General features: G+C 43.0%; 1 protein-coding gene across 10 annotated transcripts in view; it reads right to left on the bottom strand.

Moving 5' to 3' along the window:
- The window catches only part of LOC125767602 (PR domain zinc finger protein 1), a 36,639-nt gene that overhangs the window by 11,052 nt on the left and 3,610 nt on the right, over positions 1-21,977 (bottom strand). For 3 of the 10 annotated variants that reach the window (XM_049434359.1, XM_049434361.1, XM_049434358.1), the window contains exon 1: positions 3,444-6,268. In XM_049434359.1, the coding sequence (XP_049290316.1) occupies positions 3,444-3,488 (45 nt within the window). In that variant the 5' untranslated portion in view covers positions 3,489-6,268. Of the gene's footprint in view, positions 1-1,794; positions 2,646-3,443; positions 6,269-7,545; positions 9,356-15,023; positions 15,061-21,977 lie in introns of those variants that run through there. The other 7 variants (XM_049434367.1, XM_049434363.1, XM_049434366.1 and 4 more) reach the window with 5 other exon arrangements.

A 21,977-nucleotide genomic window follows, 5' to 3' on the forward strand; every position in this document is an offset into this window, starting at 1 on the left:
GGAGAAAATATAACGGGTGCGGGACGGGGGAATGCATCAACGAAAACAAAACAAATCACACTTGTTTTGCTGTTGCTAGGTTAGGTTTTACTTTTATCCCTGCTGGTGCTTAACCGCATCGTAAAGCGTTGTTACCTGATGCCTGCCTTTAAGTGTCTTCTAACCACCAAAAATACATTCACCATCGGCTTTTCATTCGTAACCGAACATGGGGTGGGAAGGCAAGCAGGCAGAAAAGGGCGTGTGCTTGTGTGGGGGTGCGTTTGTTAAAGGGGTCGTAAAGGGTGCAAATGCAAATTGCGTCCAAGCGGTCAGCGGCAATTGAGATTCCTAATAAACTTTCATCACTTTATTTTTAGCCACAACCCGCTCACCCTTGCGAACAAACATCCACCCTTCGTTGCAGTCGCGTTAGTACGCTACACTACACTAGCTGGGAAGTAAGTGCATCGAACGAGAGCGAAAGAGCACGAACGATGCCTCGCAGACAGTCACGAACCTGCGGCCCACACGTTCGACATCGGCCGATCGGTCGATCGTACATTAGCTAGACTTTTAAACAGCGAGCGATTTTTGGGAAGCGCCAACTCGCTGCGTGGGAAAGCGGTAACGAAGGGAAACCACCCGGCAATGCACCCGAAACTGTATGCCAAACAGGAAAAACCTTCACTGAAATTCTTACCCCTTTGAGGCGTTCCGTACCGTCCGGAGATCTCTAATCCGCGTCGCGGTTTCCCATCCAATCCCTTCAAATCTCACCGAATGGGACAGACTTTTCATTACGAACCGTTGTGTGCGTGTAGAAATGTGTGCATCACGAGTTTATATCCTCCCAGTCGCCATCTTGACGTGGTGCGAATTTTCATCACCTCCCTTCCCTTTTTTGTTGTTGGCGGATGCTGCTCCCCCCGGGAGAACGGTAAGGGTGAGCGGCTTTGCCAAAAAAACGCAAACTACGGTGATCGCACGATCAAGGTTAGGGCGTTTCAAAGCCCTATCGTTGAATGACCGGTTTCAAGTTTGAAGCTGTAGTTTTGTCCCCCCTCCCCAAATTTTCTCGTCCCGCTTGGTTCATCAACGGCAGGATGACAGATAGATGATGGCGGAACAGAATTTGCACGCTGAACGTACGCGAAAAGTGAAGGTTAGCGAACGAAAATCATGTGAGAATGAAAGATGGAGCTGTGGCTGATGGGAGGTTGCATTATGCAAGTGGAAGCTGAAGTATCAGAATGATGAATGGTAACTTTTGGACACATTCATAATCGAATAATCGAATATTAAGAAATGTTTCATAATTTGAGAAAGCTTTGGCAAGTAGTAGAAGCGAAAATGTGATATGTTTTACTTGTAAGGAAAGCTTTCAATCTATTGCAATTGTAATTTTACTAGACGACTTATCGGCATTTAAGTGACAGAAAACTGAGAATCATCGATCCTTAGAACATCCTTTAAAAAGTACATTATATCGTCGATTATACGTGCTCTTCAATACTCCTCAAAAGAAATCATTAACTTTTATTCAAACTTGAGCATAATGATTCATTCACTATGCAATGCACCGTTTCATTTATTGCCGTCATTGTTTTTGCAATTTATTTGTCAAATCGCTTTTTAAACTGTCATTTACGAACATGAAGCACGAATAATCCGACACCGGGTTAAAAATGAAATGGAAAAAAAGGAAACGAAAAAGTATGTCCATGTTTATATGATGCAGCTTTTATAGTCATTTATATGGATTTTTAATATCTTATCTTATCTTATTATCCCTTTCGGTTGCACACTGCTTACCGAAAATAGTTTTTAATTTTTCAATTCTGTTTTCACTTTTTCACGCAAACACAATTGAGGGAAAAACACGTTCTACACAAAATGTAACCTTTTTTGTTGCACTTTTATCCGGTGTTGTTCATTCAGTAATTAATAATAAGCAATTAACGATCATACCGGCAGTCATAGGTTTGTGCCGGTATCATTGCACCATTGTAACGATCGATGTACACACTCACACACACACATATGAACGAGCGCACGATCCGTCTAGCATCGCACTTGTAACTAATCGTCGCGCGAGTCGATACCGTACTGGCAAAACGTATCGAGCCCGGTTGTTCATCCCCCAAACAAGCACAACAACACACAGCCGCGATGCGCGACACACCGTGCGAAAAACGCACCGGCGCTTGATGCGGAAAAGCGAGGGTACGGGAATAACGCATCCCACCTTCGGTGCTGTTTGCCAAAGCGGAAACTCAGCGCAAAAAGCGCCTATCCATCCGGTATGTTAGCATCCGTCGAACCTATCCGGCGGGTTCGCGTACTAAATGGTTCATTTCTGATTTCCATACTGATCACTAACAAACAAACAAATGCACCAAAAACCAAAACATGTACGTCGCGTCTGACAGGAGAAGGAGATGTATCTTCAAAAAATTTCCTTACCCGATACCGGTACGTAGGTTTCGCTATTCTTTCAACCTTGGACGCTCAAATCTGCTACCCTTACTGTGGTATTTGTTATAAGTTCGTGTCAATTGGAAATCTCGGTTCCCACCACTATACTGTCAGTGGCGCATTTTAGAGATCGTCGATCAGTTGCAGTTTGAGTGCATGTACCGCCTGCAGTACATGTGTCGTACAGACAGAAGCACGAGACGAGACGAGAGCGCCTTTCCCACATTGCAACGGTGCAACAGCGGCCCGTACCGTGCGGCCGACTGGTCACTTTTTTATGGGTTATAATTAGGCGCAAGGTTAACCGTCTCCTACTAACGCTGCTCTCCCGAATATCTTGCCCGAATAGTTTCTGCTCACAGATGATGATGTTTTTGGTGAGGAACTAAAAGGGGAACGGCAAGTGAACGATCGCGTCACTACTCGTTTGCGAATGAATTAGAAAATGGAAGTGTAGAAGTGTACGTCAATATGTAAAACCGCGTCGGCGGCAATATAATTTATTTTATTATTTCGAAAAAATAATATAAAAAAAGAAATATAAGATCGGTTGCAATCCGATTGTATGTATGTCGTACTTTTTGCAACCACGTGTGCGATGGAGGCGCCCAGCCTTTTGTTTGAGCAGCTTTTGCAAGTTGTTTTGTTATGTTCTTGAGAAAATAAGAAAAATTTTTGTTTTAACACCGCATTCAAGTTCAAAACTCATATTTGCAAACGCACCTATTATTGCAGTGCAATCATTGAAACAACAAGCGACCTTCATAAAGCGGACGCATTTCATCCACGCGCCACCCACCAGCGGGAGTATTGCATTCCTCCGAACGATCTAATCAGAGAAGGCACGTGACAATGGAAACCGTTTTCTCTCGCCATCGTACAAACACACAGCCACACAGCACAACGTTGACGTTCGTGCGGATGATACGAGATATCGTTATCGAAGCAGTTGCATTTTTTCTCCCCCGTTTACTTTGTACACTGACCTTGAGCATCGATTCTCGCGTCCAAACCATCGGTGGACCGATCATGTTCTGCGTTTTGTTGATGGGAGGTTAAACAAGTACGCTAAATGCACTCGAAGATGAACAGCCCTGCCAGTGGTGACTCAATAAACTGGCCGTACAATTGCTTGAAGATTATGCGGTTGATTAAGGGTTGAGCGTGACGAACGGCATCCACTTACTTTCACTGTCAACTACTCTGTATTGCGTCGCCGTTTTATGACGAATCGCTCAGAATTTAGTCTTTTTACTTTTATTTTCCTTTCTACAAACTATCGTTCACTGGAGCAATATGCAAATGTGTCCTGAACGACATCTTGCCCACAAAAATTGAAACACATGAATAATTGCCACTACGATTCAGGGGACATTTGTCGGACTATTTGCTCATATTAGTAACCGCGGTTAGAAATCACAATCACAAACTAAAAAAAACTACCTTACAGATGTCGCGTAGTTCGATAATTATCATCCAAAAAAAATTGATGCAACGTATAATAATTCCACCTAACGATCTTCGTTACCGCAATGCAACTGATCGCCTGCGCTTCGAGCAGAATGTCGCGGCCCTGGATCGTGAGTGCCCGTGAGTGCCGTGCTCGAATGCATATACTACCCTTTCCCTCGGGGTTGCATATTCCCGGTTTTTGTTCCCATTATTTCTTGATCACTGCTTTTATTTTAGCGTGAATACAAAACATATACTGCCACGGATAAGGGTTTCCCGGAGTGCGTTATCAACGCCGTGGCGAGTGGAACTCAGATGAAGTGATTTTGTTTTTCTTTTTTTTTTGTGTTCACAATCAACGCCTCTTGCATGATCCTCTTGAGTGGTACGGAAATTTACTAGTTCGGTTTCACTTTTTTGCAACCGCACCAACCCTTTCAACACGCTCGAAGCTTCTCCCCTTTCGTTTGCGAGTAAACACAAAAGCCCACCGGCTTACAATGGGTCGCTAGTCAAAGTAGAATGGCGCGTGTATCGCTCACCTTAGGCGGCAATTGATGCAACCCAAGCCAACGGGCTGATAGAGTGCACTTTTGATTCGCAAACGGGGCACAATGTCAACAAGAGTGTTTCTAATATTATTTCCCTACCCCCTTTCCTTCTTCGCGTTTTGTACATCTCATCGTCACGAGTTCTTTCTCTTCTTCTGTCTCTCCGACTATGAAGCGGTTCGACAGTAAAAGGGTTCCAACCGCTACCTTTCGCTATATGCCTTTGTGTGAGATGGCTCAAGCTCTTATCAGTTGCAACAGCAGCAGCAACAACAAAAGCTAGACAAATGAACCATTCCGCACCACATCGATGTCCGGGATTTGCTAGAAAAAAGGAGCGAGAAAGAGAAAGAGAGAGAGAGAGAGAGAAGAAAATGGGGAGATGATAGCGCACGCAGTGTGAAGATGATTAGTGCGGGTGGGGAAGTGACCCGCTCCAATACACGAGCGGTTCGCGACCACTTGAGGTTTCGCCCCGAAGGCCTTGGAGGCGGGCGCAACAAGCGAAAGTAAATATTTTTCTCAATTCCCAGCCCCATTGCATCAGAAGCGCGTTGTTGCATCGACGCCCGCGGATGCTTGCCACCTTCACCATCTCCACCACCTGCAGCTGCACCGGAGGTAAACAATTGGACCAAACAATAAGGAAATGTATTGTGTCCCCCCAAGCACACACACACACACGGGAGCCGGATCGCCGCTCAATGGACACGAGCACTTGATTGAGCGCGACAATCGCGGGAACAGATGATGGGCGATGGGTGGTCACGTTTTCCGTCGACCTACACGTGATCGTCGAATGTCATCTCGCTAGCGCTTGCAATTCCACTTGCCACTCATTGTTTTCTAATGCGTGGCTGTGTGCGTGTACATTTGAATTTACTGTCAGCGCAAAACCAACTGATTAGACCCCTTTTTGTGTGAGCCGTTTCGTAACGTCGTAAATCTCAATCGGTTTTACTCAACGATCGTGGTGTCCTTCAGCTAGTGCTATTTCATATCGTGTTGTGAGGGAATAGGGTGGTGCGAATAATTAAAAATCCCCCCTAAAAATAAACACATTTGCTGACACATAAGTAATTGGTGAAGATGCTGTTTTATGTAATACTTATGTATGTTCCATATTTTACACACTGCAACGTACAAAAGAGAGCTTAAACTAGTTTGCTTAATAATTAAAAATAATTTTCCATGTAACATTTAACTAAATGTTGTGTCTATTCTTGGTTTTTGTTTATTGAGTTCCCAACTCCCATTTTCTCACCCTCCCAACTCTCAATTGTAGCATTGAATTGACATCACCCTTCCCCTTTGCATCACGTCCACCCACACTGTGACATTTCCTTACCCGATCTTTGGCGCGTGGCACCCTTATCCCAGCGAAACTACTGGAACTCGAGCTGTACGAGAGTGTTTCGCGTGTCCGACATATACGGCTGTATGTGTATGTGTATGCCTTAGAAGTAAGTTCTATTTGCCTTTTTTCCCGATTTACAATATTCCTCTCGGGAACAACTGGAATCTCGGGAGCGTCGGAAGTTGGCAGCGGTTGAGGTGAGATCGAGTGTTTTGGTGCATAAGCATGCCGCCTTATATAATCTATCGCACGTGTCGATTATAAATGCATCGATCTGGAGCGCATTATGCAAATAGAAGCTCACTTTAATGTGCTGATTATTAGTTTTGCGCTTTTTTGCAACTCAATTGATTATTTGGGAATATTATTAACTATTCAATCCTGTTATTAATAAGAGCTTTTATGGTTTGGAAATCCAATAAAAATATTATGTTGTTCATTAAATTTTTCTTTTTTTAGAGTACTTCTCGTCAAAAAAATTAATCTCTTTGTGATAAAGTTTAAAAATCTGAATTATTTCTTTTTTCGTTTAATCGTCGGTTTGCATCATTTTCAAGCGAATTAAAATCGGTTTGCAAAACTATCCCGTCCGATGCATGTTCAAAACAATTCACATTTTACAAACAACCGATCGTATGTAGGTAAACAGTAATTAAAATCTCAACTCATTCGGACTTTAGTCCGCACACTGCATTCACTGTAGGCGACGATGCCGTAATCTAATCAACGGGCATTAATCAAACGAAAATGTGGTTCTAATTGGTGCACCTCAATAGCTGGTAGTGCAGATGGAAGTGGATGGAAAATATTTAACCTTTCAACACGATCCGAGCGATAAGGCTGGAATGTGCTGTAAACCTTGGCATTTGTCACTTGGTTCTAAAACCGTACCGTTTGTCGTATTAGCTTTGAGCGTCCATTTTATTTTGGTTTTTTTTTTTGTCAACCCGAGGCAAGTATATACGTCTGTTCCTATTTTGCTTTTATGTGCAATTCAATTTTTGCATGACCAAATGCGAAAGTGAGGAGAAAAGCTCTCACTTTATGTAAAGGTGTAAGTGTTTGATTTTTTTTTGTACGTTACATTTACAACCCACCGCTTTGCTGAAAGCGAAAACACATAATGTAATTTTTGTTTCCCGGAAGTAAATGGTAACGGTGTGCTTACATTACGGAAAATGCATACACACAAACGCACACACACACTTACACCAGCGCACGAGAGTGTTCTCTCGTTCTCTTGATGCCTTAAATGGTTTGTTTTTATCGTGAACCACCATGCTGCTCCATTACTGTGCGCGGCATACATATTGCCTTTCCAATACAACCGCGAGTGAAGTTTTACGGGTAGTTACTGTACGTGCATCCATACACACATATACACAAACCACATACACACGCAAACGAGCGGGCCGGGTGCGCAGACATGGATGCACTTTACAACGAACGCGTTTTGCTGCACCGGAATGGTAGAAAAGGATGGTAAAATGGAAATTATCGATTTTCCCACACCTCGCTGTACGATGGCATGTAATGTAATGAAACGAGAGTTGGAGATACAAACACGCATTACAACGTTTTGTAATTTAAAATTTGCGCAAAATATTACTCTCTTATCTAAAAAAAATATTTTACAAATTTCAAAACAAAAATTTATATATTTTATTTGGGGGGAATTTCAAACATTCTAATCTTTCAAATAGTATTTTATCTAAAAGTAATACCTACTTGCTTTCATAGCCAACTGTATTGGCTCGTGATGGTTGATTTCGATGGATTTTCCTTCTAATAGAAACTTTTCCCCCAAACTGCTTACACTTCCTTTTCATTCCATTCTAGTTCACTCTCACTCATTCACGATCCTTTCCTAAAGGAACGCATACACGCACACACACACACACACACCTACTCCACCAATGCCCCACCGTCGTTGGTGTGCGTGAATAGTGTTTTCACTTTTACCCAGCTTCACTTCAATTTTATTCACGATACGATGCATCGCTGCAGCTCGAAATACGGCAAACACATACCAGCTTACAAAATTACATGCCCTTTTTGCATCTTTTTTGTTTTTGTTGTTGTTGTTGTTGTTTTGTTGCCGAGATTCGGTTTTCTCCCCCCAATTGGGAGTGGGTAGGTAGCCGGCCGGTCCCGGAAATAGCACGAAGCACACCCTTTAATATCCGATGTTTTTTTTTGCTTCGTTCACAGCGCTTCCGGTAGTGAAGATTACTCACTATTTAGCACAAACACACACACCCACCGCACGCATTTCGAAACGTCCCTTTTGAGGAACAAAATAGCAATGAAGTAGCAGCATCCCTTAATGTATTGATTCGGTTTATTCTACCGACACTTTACCACAAAACGATTAACAAAATACTTTTCATCGCACATTTTTGTTTCTTTTAATCATGTCAAAAGCTTCCCATTACACCGAAATTAGTGTTTTACCAACAGAAAGCAATAAAGCACAAAGTAGTAGAACGAAACCCTCGGCACTAAACACACATCTGTATGGCCGAACAGTCCGCCTGACGATAAAAACCGACAACGCAAAAACCCGGACCTACGACAACAATATTTACAGTTCTACTGGCACTCGGTTGGTGTGGTGCAAAGCGAACATTCGGCACAATCATCACCGACCGAATCTCCCTGTCTGCCTGTGTATGATGGCCAACCGTTCTAGTGGTGACCACCCGTGTATTTGTGTGGATGTGTAAGATTGTGTATGTTGCTTCAGCAGGATCGGAAGTTCTGCATGCGACTGAAGGGCGAAACCAAAGCCAAACCAAAACCTACCGCACACGATACAAAGTTGAGGCCCCCCGGTTTCGTATCGGGTCGCATCGGTTCGTTCGGGTATGGCTCGTGCCCAAACCATTTGCCAATGTTGTGGCTTGTTACTCGGTGATGCACACATTCAAGTGTATAGGTGTGTTTCTAAACCGATGACGATACGCGGGCGAAAGCTCTGTGCGCTTGTGTTGTGGCCGTGCTAGTGCTTTCTCCGGCTGCAAGCGAAGATGCGCTGCGCATCCCAAAATGCAAAGGGATGCTTTCTATGTTTCTTACCCAGTGTTCACCCTAAAAGCTCCCCCCGTTCCTCCACCGGTTCCGGATACACTCGTCTTCCGGGTATACACACACAAGGTATGGGCAAAAACGGGAGGACCAAGAGATAAAGGTGAACAGACAACGATGGAGTTAGATTTTCCCACGGCGTCTCTCATTTACACGTCCCGTAGACTGATCCCGTGTTTTACCGCCGACGAACGTTTGCCGATGTCCTGACGATTCCTGGCGACTTTCGTTTTCCGCATTGTAACTATGGCGTGTTAGTGAAGGGGGCGGGGGGTGGGGGGTGGTTTTTGTTTTTGCTGGGATAGTCCTTGGCAGGTGGCATGTCGCTTTTTGTTTCGTTGTAAAGAATGATTGAATTTCCTTGTTTTTTTGTTTTACTTATTCCTTTGCAGGAATGGAGACATTTTTTTTGTGTAGTGGCTTTGTTCACAGAATGAAAGTATAAACTGAATTGTTAAAATTGTTTTGAAATTACTTTGTATATGTTTTTTTTTAAATTACTTTTAATATGTTCACCAATGTCCTTTTTTGAAAAGTTTGAAATATTTCTTAATAAATGGGTTTAATTAATAACTTAATAATTAAACAAAATAATCATCACAGTCATCAAGTGATTAAATTTTCATCAACAAATTTAAAAATTATCAATCACTATCGCAGTGTTCTTAATTCATCACTGCATGTTCATTTCAGCAACACTAATAACTTTTTTGTTCTTAATTTTATAAAACTTTCTTTAAAAGTTCACAACAAGTTTTCTATTTTTATCTTAATTTTCAAAACGCTGCAATGTGCAGAGCTTTCCTGTAATATCTGCAAACACTATGCGACGCTCACGTAAACCGACATTTCAATATTTAATTGCATAGAAATTGCAATTACAAACGGCCGAAGCGACCAACCACTGCTCAGAAAGCAATTTCGTGCATTTTCATCCAGCAAACCAACCACCGTGCAGCACCGAATTCCCTAAACGAGCGTGAGCGTTAAAAAATGCATTACAAAACCAATCCACCCTGACACCCCTGTGTCTGTGTTCCCTGCCCACTGAACCACGATGCAATTTGTTGTTTTTTTTCGTTGCTGTTGTGCCTGGTTTTCCTGCTGTTCTCTTTTTGCAAGTTCCCCATCGCTGCAGGAAAAACCTTCGGGCTGTGATGCACATGTGTGTGTGTGTGTGTTTGTGTTGTGTGCAGTGAGCGGGAAACAAAAACGGAAAAACAAACACACCAGACTTGTTCTTCCCAGTCCACGAAGGTCCGGACCTATCCCAACATGCACGAAAGCATAAAGGAAGGCGTCCCTGTGTGATGGTGGTGGCGTGAAAAGAGCGGCACGGTGGACGGAGGGGATGGGTTGATGCGGAAAAAAACACAAGACTCGACTCGATGCTCCCGTCAGCAAATTAGTCGCTAACCATCGGGGAGGTTTCGTACCCTGCATATTGGTGATGGTTCCTCCATGTCTAGCCGTCTGTCTCCTCTCTCCCGTTCCAACATCCTCCCCCTATCAACGTTTCCCTTCCATTCACCCATTTGCCCCGGGAAAGTACTCCGCAGGACTACTTTAAATGCCATTGACAGGTCTCACTTGATGTAAATGATTTTTTGGGATGGGTTTTATTCTTTGTTTTGGCTTTGTCCAAGGGAAGGCCTTCCGAGAGGCCTAGGGAACGTTTTGTCCCACTGCTAAATGACGCAAATGACGCAGTAAGGCAGTCGGCAGTTTTTGGATGCCAAACATTTAATGCGCATGACCTCATCAAAAAAGGTGCTGGAGGAGAGAGAGCGAGCGAACGTGAAAGAGAGAGAACTTGTACATTTTGTCTACATCACAAATTAGGAATATTTCCTTCTAATACTTCCCGAAAGGAAATATAACCATATCTGACCAATTTTTGGAGACACTCCGACAAAGGGAAAAGTGTAAAAGCTCACAACGATCTCGCAAGCAGACAAGTTACTGAAGCTCGAACGTGAACAATTAACGCTTCGCACATTACATCCCGCAAGAGCACAGGTGCCATAGTGCACTTTGCCAGAGACTTTGTTCCACCCTTGGTTCGTGTTCTTGTTCGCCTTTGGTTTTCCCTTTTGTTTTTGCATGCCAGTGGCGTCGTTTTCATTGTTTTTCCTTGAACCGTTCCGCACACGAGCAGTCACCGTCTGGCCGGTTTCCCCCGTTGTGTCGTTCCGGGCGGAAGCACCAGCCACAGGAACGGACGTTTTCCATTTCGATCTGCGCAAGCGGAATGATGTTGTCCTAGGTCTAGGTGTAGTGTTTCACTGCGGAAATCCAGAAGTTCTGAACCTTTTTTGGGACGAACGGGTAGGAGAAGGGGTTCTAGTTAGTTCACGCCACTACTCGACCGTGTGTTATTTTTAATGTCTGCAGTTCTTCGTTTTTCACCACTCTTTGCTTTACTTTATTTGAAATAACCAAATGCCAAATTGTTACACCAAATAAACACTTTTAGATAAAGGAAGTGGATTCTATCAATGCGTTCAAATCCTCTCCAAAAAAAACTCCTAAGTCTTGTCACAAGTTCACTGTAAGAGTTCGTCTGGTAGCATTGGGCTCCCGACAGTAGACAATGCGGGAAAAAGTGTCTCTGTGTGCGGTGCAATCAATCACTAACGCTTCCGCCTCTAATACCCCTTCTCCACGGAACTCCAGACACAACGATGCATGGTGTCGATTGCGATGAAGCCAGACACGTTAATTAAGGACAGTTTAATAATGAAGCAAAAATAAACACCGTAACCAGGATATATCCAAGGCTACATTCATACCAATTACTTATCGACTATCAAGAAACGGTACAGGATCATGTATTGATACAGTGAAACTGTTCCATAGATGTACGTCTTAATGTTCTTTTTTACAATGGAAAAAGTTCCCTTTATTTATTCAACATTTTACAATAAAATGTCTTGCTAGTCGACACTTTGCCATGTCCACTGTTTTTTTTTTTAGTGCCCGACAATGCATCCGCCATTACTAGCACAACGCTTTTGTTCCCGAACGAAAGCGTTTCGTTGTAACAGGCCGGTAACACCCAACACTACCTAATTTTACATTCCCATTCAATCGTAACGATGGACGGGGTTTCTTCCATTGTCGCCATATCCGGTACAGCGGGAAGAACTTACTGCCTGTTCCCATTTCGTTGCTACTTCCAACCTAAAAACTTCACCCGAAGAAGTTTTACTACCATCTGCCCATTCCATTACATTCTAATCTGTATGGATCAGGTGCACTATTGAGCCAGGTAAAAGAAAAGAAAAACACCTCCAGACAGATGCTCTTGTTGCGGAACTACTTTTGCACTACTCTCACTTCGTTCGTAAAAAAGTACGTTTGAAGAAACTACGAAAAGCAAAGAATGAATTCTGAATTTTTACCATTCTATAACTCTCGCCGTAACACGTTGTATGCAACACCGGGATGCACATGCATTTTACATTGGACTGCATCGTGAGCTGGGTGGTGATGCTGCTGGTGGGAAGTGCTACATACTACATGATGGTTGTTTCGTGCAACGTAAAAACGAGGCAGATGATGGGGTGGACGACGATGAAAGGCGACGCCATCAGTGCAAGGGTTGAGTAGGTCGGTCGATGAACCATTCGTCTCGCCAATCGAGACTTCCGTATCCGAGACGACCTGTCTCGACGGCAGGATAAAGGGATAAGGCAGAGGCAACTTTGGGGGCGTGCGTTTATTTATGACCACCCACTTCCCTCGCTGGAGCTACTACACCCAACCCCGTTCGGTTAATCGTTTCTACACCGACTGATTGTACCTTTTATCCACACTGGATATTCATGATACTACCATTCGGTGAGGTCAGTACCAAGTTCTAAAAGGACTCTTTTCAGGAGGCTTTTGAAATTCTACGAAAAACTATGGGCGTATGGGGCGCAGGTTGTTTGTTTTCCCACCATCTCACTCACTCGCACCGATGCCAATACGTAGAATTTCATTCGCTTCCCTTTACATTTTCCACTATCTCACCCCGCAAAAAAAACAAAACGACGATGACGACGGCCTGTCTGGGTTTACCATTCTGCCCTACAGCTTGTATGTTGATGTTGATTTTGTTTTTGCGAATTTTGTTTCTTTTTTGCGTGTATATTCGCTTCATTTCAATGTACACCGAAAGGGCCTAGGCCTTTTCCAACTACTTGTTTTTTTTTTCGACGTTAGTATTCCTGAACAAAAGGGAAAACTTTTCCCTGAGGATAGAATGGAAACAAGTGATAGAGAGAAAGAGTGAGAGAGGGATAACGAGGAAAAGCGTCTGGGTAATATCGATTGGTTTGTCCGTCGCCATAGTTGCCGCAGTTTTACTTCATGGGTGGTGTGCCCTTCCCTGGTTCCAGCTGGTATTCCCCCCCTTCTCCCCAGTGTGTGGAGATCCCGTGGCTCTGCAGACTGGAATAGAATGGATTGGGATGGGGTCGACGCTACCTGCACACTATTCGGTACCAATTACTGGCGGCGGCTACCATGACTTTGTTGGCCCATTCGTTTACCAGCGAACACTGACCTCGGTAAAGCGCGAAAACATTGCCGTAGAATACGTGCAAAAGAGAAAGACAGACAGAGGGAGCTAGAGAACAAGAATGCAACAGGAAGTAGCAATTTGAAGTTAAAACAATGGTGACTCTAGTGTGTTGTACATTCATTTTAATTGGTTTTTTTTCTATTCTTTGATCACTGGTACATCAACACACATCCCGAAAGAGTGTTAAAGTACTGCTAGAATCAAATATCGTTCCCAAACATTTCCATCCATCAAACGAAACACTTCAAATGCGACAAGCGCTGCATTCTGCAGTATCCTTTTCCATTCCTGTTTCACCCAGTAAAAAGTGAAACTGAATCTGCAGCTTTACCCCACTGCATTTAACCCTTTTGCAGGGGGGTTGGGGCTACAAAGAATAATAGCAACATCCCTAACAACCGTCACGGCCAGGGGTTAATGAACCACGTTTCCTTTTTTTCGTTTTTTATTTCCTTTGCAATAACAACACCACCCCCCAGGAGTGTGTTTTCTCCATTCTAGCGTTGCAGTTCGGTTCCATTCACCATCAGCAGGGTTGGAACAAAAAAAATCCCCCCTACCCATACAGCACGAGGTGATTAAGTGCTTGCGGAGATGAAATGGCAAACTCCAACCAACCACAAACCGTGCGTATGTGTTTTGTTTGCGCTCTACTATGGGGTTGGGTGATGTTGGTAATACTAAAGTGAAGCTGGAAAAACTATGGTCGACGCGATCTTTGTTTTTCTTTCTTTCCATTCTCTCAGCGTCACCGGCAACTTGATACTTGGCTAGTATTCATTCTTTTTACATAAAAAAGATTCTAGTCTACAAACGTGCCGAGAATAGACCCACCAATGGTGGTGGAAATTGTTTAGAAATATCTTACTCACCACACGAGGTTCATCCTTTTCTAACCCCACCCGTTCTGCATTCTAGCAAACCGTCTCTTTAAAGGTTGTTGACACCAGCAGGCGTTAATGGTATGGATTTTCCTTTTCGTCGGTAGCATGCCAGCGAGAGTGAAAAGTGGCTCCCCGGTTCTGTGACCTCCGCAGGATAAGACCTCCAAAGAACTGAGTGCCGCACTTGCACTGCAATCTACCGTTTAGGGTCGGTACTTTCCACCCAATGTTTCACTTATTCTCAAATTAGTTTTCTTTTAGGTTTTTCCTTGCAGAGTGCTATTGCGGCAGAGAAGGTAGGCACAGGAAGGTTTGTTTATTCCGGGTAAATAATAATAAGGGCTGCAGGGAGCTGAATGGCAAAGAAGAGCGCAGGATGCGCATTGGGGCAGGTCATTTTGAATTGTTTTGCCACCCTATTTTCCAGGCGAAGGGAGAAGGGGAAGATGGTGCTAGGGAAATTGAGGACTGTTTAGTGGCCAGTACTGGTTGGTTTCAGCCAGTTTGGGGTAGGTTACGGTCATCGACACGATCAGGGTCTTGCTTGGCCGAGCGTAGAAGGTCAGTGACTTGGAATGCTTCAGAAGTTCTGACCGATTCGTGTGGTGGAAGGGAGTTTTCTTTGATCGAACATGAGAAAAGTAGATTTTCGGAATCAAGCTTACCTTAGTATTTAATTTCCATAAGGGTTAATTGAAATATCTGCAATGAAAAGAAAAAAAGTACTTTATAAATTAACAATGAATACATTTCATACATATGAGTCATTATTACAAATTATGTCTACAGGATATTTTTAAACAAAATTAAACTAATTTATAAATTGATACACTCAATGATAATTAAGTAAATAAATTAAGTTTTCTTCCGTTCACTAGTTAATATGTAAGGAATGTCATAACATTTTATATAGAAAAGAAATAAAAAAAAATGCCGCAACAATTATTTATTGAATAAGTTGCTTTTTTACTAATGGCATTGTTAAAATTTCTAAGCTTTCTGATTTAACTTATTAAACATATTATTTAATTTTTATTTTCTTACTGGATTAAGGAAATGCTTAGTTGTTAATTACATTTATAATTTGTTAATCAATTGGTGAAGTTTTTATATGATTCCCATTTTGGTGTTACTGTTCAACACTAAAAATACGTTTTAAAAATTCATTTTTCTTTCCTTGACTAAATTTACCCATAGTAAAATAGTCAGGCGCCGCTTCCATCTCCACCACCGGGTTGCTTCGGTTTTGTTTACCGTGGGAATAATTATCAGATTTTTTCAGTTGCAAATTACTTCTAAACCTCTTTTTAGTGATATTTTCTTAATCTGAGCAAAAATAAAATTTTCCTTGATTATTTATCCCATGTTTTTGTTTTGATCTTTTATCATACTTTGTTCCAATTTAAGGATGGATTTTTTGCACTTATTCTTTATTAATTTGAAAACTTTAAATAATGCACATAAATCTTTTAAATCGATGAAATATTTATTTTAAGATTGAAAAGCTATGCTGCTTCTCTTGTTGCTAATTTGCATTTCACTGTACATTTAAAATAAAATGCAATAGCCATTGCTTACTTTTTGCAAGTTCTCTATCAAGGTCGTTTAAATCATCATACCTTTAAAAAACCTAATTGTAAAAGGTTTTTTTGTAATAAACTCAAGTCAAAACTAAATTCCTTTTTCTGTGAAAAGCAAAGGTACCATACCTCATAAAGTCACAATTTTCAAGCTCTAATACCGAAATGCGTTTACATACAGCTACACCATAATCGTAGACATAGAAAACATAAATTATCTGCTACAAAATGTTTCATCTGCATGGCAATCCAATGAGGAGAAATAACAGCATACCAGCAATTAGCAAAAAACAAACAATTTGCACACTTTTTACAGCTAGCACCAGTGCGTGAAAAAAGGAAAAATCTCAAGAATCTTTGCTTTCATTTACATAAAGTGCAATCTACCGATCTCGTACCGATTTCGTTTCCGATCTACCTGAGAACGAGCCTTTAAAAAAGGCATTAAAAAAACACCGATCCCAGCGTGCTGGGATGGTTGGGCCATAGTTCTGTGCCGTCCCAGCCGGTCTAACGGGACATCTTTCACCCGCCAGGTAGGCACACACCAGCAGCATAGAAAGCGAACAAGAAACACAACACAACCAAGAAAACATTGTCTCTGCGATAGGATCATCGTAAGCGAACTTCGCCTGGAATGTGTTCTTTCTACAAACCGAGCCCTTCGAGGATGGGAAAGATTCTTTCACCTCCGTCATTTTCCTACTTTCTTCACTGAGAACTTTCCACCGCAGCCGATTGATCGTGCACGGAGTCGTAAAAACCATTGAACCAGCCTCCCCAGGTGATCGTTTTATTGCCCGTGCTTATCTTCTGACCGTTCCGGAAGCGTACGGTACCGTAGCGGGAAGCAAAAAGTCCCGTACTGAGACGGACCCTTTCACCGGCATTCCACCCCCTTACGGTTGGCTTCGGGACGGGTAAAAATTTCCATACCAAATCCACCATCGCTGGTTGGATTTGAATTGCTTTTAAAAAAAGTTCCTAAATTAAAGATATTCTAGACATATATTCAGATTGTTTATATGTATGTTAGTACAAATAAAAACTTTAAAAACATTATAAACCAAAAGAAAAAACCTGAAAAATATTTAAAAAAAAACGAAATAACGGCCAAAAAAAGGAAAATTAAAACGAATTTCAATAAAACTGAAAACTGAACCGTTATTTATATTCGCTTTAAAGGACCTTTAAAAAACATGCACACGCACTCAATAAGCCAGCAATAACAAGTACAGAAAAAAAACTAATGCATCTTTTGATGGTTTTATTGCATTCCCTTCTACAGTGCAATAGACCACCCGACAAGGGGCACGTGCAATAGCAGAAATGTAAAGAGAAAAATAAAGAAGAATAAAAAAGCACACACACACATACACAGAAAACAATCTCTTTCTTTGCTTCCCTTCATACCATAAACGAGTCAACATAACGGTATGCAAATGAAGGCAGTGCATTGGTGTTTGGGAAGGAGTGGTTTTTTGTTGTTGTTATTCTTGTTGTCTTGCGCCCTCCCATAACGGTGGCGACATTCGCTCCCGAAAGCTACCCTCGCACGACAATGTGAGCTTTCCCGAGCGAAAGCTCACTCTCATCTAAGTATGCGTTCTTCAGTTCCACTTTACTCATTCATTCGCCAGCAGCATAGGCCTATTTCAACCTCTACGCACACCATCGTCGGCGCTTCCAGCCCTTTCGATTGCGTTCTTCGTTCGTTCTCGCTCGTTCGCTTTTGCTGTGGCTTTAAACCGCGCGCCTTTTTGTGTTGCCAAATGGCCCCCGGGCCGTTGCGCGCGATTGAAAGAGAGCGGCCAAACCCAACGCCACTCGCAATGGTTTCGTTTCGTTCTGTATAGGCCCATCTTCACCATGTGTGCCCATGTGTGTTCTGTACTTCCTCCACAGTCCGCAAACACATCGGCACCGCAGCATGGAGGCTTGGTGGGAAGTTCGACCGAACGTCGACCGAAAGATCATTGAACCCTTGCGAACTGTGAGTGCGTTCTTCTGAACGGCGGAGGAGACGGACAACGACGGGGGTGCGTTCTTTGGGAGCTTTTGCGGGGAGAAGAAGTGCGCTTGCTTTCGAACGAAATTGAAAACACTCTACGGGCATGCGAGGTCATTTGCTTTTTTTTCCAACGTTGTTATTTTGTTGTGTTTGGAGTTTACAGAGGTCTTCGGGAGTTGTATTTCTGAATGTATTTCGTCACTTTTGCCAGTTGCTTGTGTTTCGCTCACTTCTCAAGTATACCAAAATTTTTCGATATGATTTCTCATTAACTTTTTCGATGTTAAAACAGAGCACCAACAACCCTCAGGGTCGTTTCATTTCACGTGTAAATGAAACCACGAAGTGGAATGTTTTGTGGTTGTTTTAATTTCTACTCTGCTTTCAAACGTCCTCAAATGAAGTGTTCTTACTCGTCTTATCACCACTGGACAGCAAAACGGAACAAGAGTACAAAAATACAAACACACATTGTTCAGCTCTCCATTTCACAGGAAGTGCTAATGGACGACGGGAATGGTGTTTGGTGTATGTAATGGTTTTTCACCTGCATCTCCCCAATCTTCGCCTGCTTTTTTCCACGACTAAGGTTCAGATCAAGCTTTGCTTTGGCAGAATTCGAAGTGCAAAGAAACGGCCTCACCACAAGTGTAAGATCAAATTTTTGATGCTCTGTAATTCGCACCAAGTGTAAAATCCTTTTTTCTTTAAGACTTGACGCTGACACATGCATGATGGATCGTTTGTCAGACGCACTGGAATACGCGTTCATAATAATTCATCCCAAAAGCAAGCACAATACGGCATCGTTCAAACAAATTGTCTTCCCAATGTTTGGCCAGCTCGTTCAAAAATCAATGCCCTTTAATAAATTTTTCCTTTTCGTTTTCCATTCCGCCGAACAGGCACGGTCGTTCAACTTCACCGTTCTATCCGGTTGGTTTGGTGGTGGTCCCGACGCAAAAGCAACAGAATAGAAACACGGATCTCTTCACGGATCGGATTCTACCACCGATCGCCGGCAGAGCGTTTTGCTTCCCTATAATAATTGTTGCTTCCTTTTGCTGCTTTTCCGCTGGCAGTAGTTCGCTTGTTTTTTCCCCCTTACCTATGCTACCCATGCTACGCCTAGACTACTGTGGTATTCCACTCCAGGTTTAAGATGCACGCGAGATGCCTTCGTCCGATATGCTACTGTCGGTTTTGCTGGTGGTTCGATATGCGCGCTTATGATTTTATGCAATCCATCTAGCCGCATGCACTCGATCGCTGGCGAGAAGGGAAATGCAATAAAAAAGCACCAGAAAGAACATCAGCACAAACCGGCAAGCAATGGTAGTGTATTTGCGTTTATGGTCCGGTAGTAGTGGTACCGAATCGGTAAAAATGTCTGGCGACTTATTGCACAGGCAGCCCCCGGTGGAATCTTCAATCACGGGGCAAATGAACTCTTCTCTCCAGTTTGCTCATTCGGTGGGAAGGTTCTTGATGTGTTTCTTGAGCAAGAGGATTTGCTACTAGCTGCTTAATTTATCTCCACTGAAGCGATTTGTGGATGGCGGTACAATATCAAGCAGGGAACGGTTTGCCGTTGCGGACGCTTTACGATCGGTGGAAAATCGTCAAATAAAATTTAATCGACTGGTGATCGGCACTGAAGCGAATAATTTCGTGCCTTAATGTGTGTACCGGGCGGGTTCAATATCATCACACTTGAATCTGTTTATCGAGCAAGAGAACTAAGGAAAGGAACACCGAACCGGTGATGTGTCTAGTAATAGGTTGGAGAACCTAGAACATTGTTCATGCAATTGCGAAGCGAACGCAAAGAACAGGATTTGCGAGCAAAACGTGCGAAGTAAAATCCGAACTCACCCCAAACCTCCGTTTGTTTCAGCCTCCCAGACCTACGACGGTACCATCCAGGCAGGATGATATAAATCATGTATATTCATAGTGCTAGCGCAAAAATAACACAGCTCCGGATCAGCTAGGAATCACGCTAGAGCATTCGCGCGATTCGCCATTCTTGCATCATTCTTTACTATCGCGATCCTTCGGCACTGGAACATCAGGGGAACGGGGGACAGGACGGAAAACCCATCAAAGCCTCACGGTGAGCTTTAATAAGGCTTCCCTTGCAGGCCAGCTTAATCATCTTCACTCTCCTTTACAGCGAATCTACCTCTCAAATGTGACTCCGGACCAAGAAAAAAAAATTCGATGGGATGAACGAACGCGAACGAGAATGGGAAGCGCACGAATTAAATCATTATGAGGCCGGCGTGTATGAAAGTAAAAAGGTAACGAAATCGAAATCGGTTCTAAAGCCATCGGAGGTGCGAGTGCAAAATCGGACTTTTGCCTTCCACCGTGCGATTGTGGCGCACGTTGTCGAGGGGCATCGTTGGACGTATCCAGCGAACCGAAGCACAGAACGCAACGCAACCGAGAACTCACACATAACAGCCGCGCATCCAGAACGAACGAGTGCTTGAACCCGGTCCTCCGCTCGAGTCCCCCAATCCCCTGTTTTCCCTTCCTCTCTCTTCGTAATCTTCTACCCTTATTCGACAAAAAAGGTGAGCGAACGAGAAGCACCAACTTCGCTCACATACACATATGCCCCTTTACTCCATTACTTCCTTTGTGCGAAGTGAGTGGAAATGGAGAGAATGAAAAATTCACATATTCGCCAGTTCCCCGACAGGCCCAAGAACCGTGCTGGAGCAACCGTGCTCTGCAAAAAAAAAATGAAAAAAAAACTACAAGCAAACCCCTTCGGGGCTGAGGGTCACTGACCGTACCACTGGGATAGAGGGGAGCTTTTGCGCAATTCGTACACACACACACGCGAGCCGGTACCGCAGCACTACGGCAACAGAACTCGAAAGGAAAGTGAGAACGGAAAAAGGGCCTTTTTTCTGCGCAGTAGAATTAGCTTGAAGGAAAACAGAAACTGTAAGTGTGCTCAAAGAAATAATGGGCTGAAGACGGGAAAGGAAAAAAGCCGGCTGAAGGAGGGAAAGTTGAAGAAAGAAGGGAATTTTGTTTTATGGTGCTTGACTTTGGGTACGTGATATTCGCCCCTCGGTTGTGGTCTTCTGGTGAGGGCAAAAGCGCTCCCATATATGGATGGTTCGTTGGTGATCTATTCTTGCGAATATGCCCCAACAACGAAACACGTCAAGTTTCGATTGTCTATCATGTTAAATCATCCCCGTACACCCATCATGTGCTTCTCCGTTTCATAATTCCATTAGAATCGGACAACGAACAGCACCAAAACAAAACTGTTTGCCTTTGAAATGAGATATAAGAACAGCGTAAAAAAAGATCAACGAATCATTTTGTGAAGAGAACAACAATACAAAAAAAAACACCCATAGTGCGATTCATCTCACAGAATGCGTACAATACGGTGCGATGATGCCAGCACGAAATGATCGCGTAATGATCGCGCCTGCCCTCTGCGATTCATCGCAGCGATGCTAATGAGGTTTGCCGCTTTACTCGCCAAACTACCCGCCACTACCTCGTCAACCGTTTGACAGCCCAAACGTCAAACGAAAGTGACAGGCTACAGGTACGAAAAATAAAACGGGAGGAATATAAGGATGAGGTCACGCAAGGTCCTATTTCAGCGCAAGTTCGATGAACCTCGTATGGGTTTTTTTTTAAGCAAACGGCATCGTATCGTTTTGCCACCCAACATGTTTGACGAGATATAAAGTGTGTGCTGCCAGATAAACTTAATGTGCCGAATGTGTTAACCTCCAAGATGAGATTGAAAACATTTGGAGAGAATGTGGAGATACCGCACCGAATAACAACCTGTTCGATCCTCCCACATGCTCATTGGTTGCATTTTTAGATCGTTTCGTCAGATTCGGGATGCATTTTGTTTTGTTTTATTTTCTTCCCCAGTAAAATTAAGTTTATTCTGGGAAGATTTAATCGATACACCATCGTAACGTTTGACAGACAGACAAAAATATTGATACATTTTAAGCTTCTGATGATTGCAT

This window comes from Anopheles funestus, chromosome 3RL (assembly GCF_943734845.2).
Source record: "Anopheles funestus chromosome 3RL, idAnoFuneDA-416_04, whole genome shotgun sequence".
Classification (NCBI taxonomy): Eukaryota; Metazoa; Arthropoda; class Insecta; order Diptera; family Culicidae; genus Anopheles; species Anopheles funestus.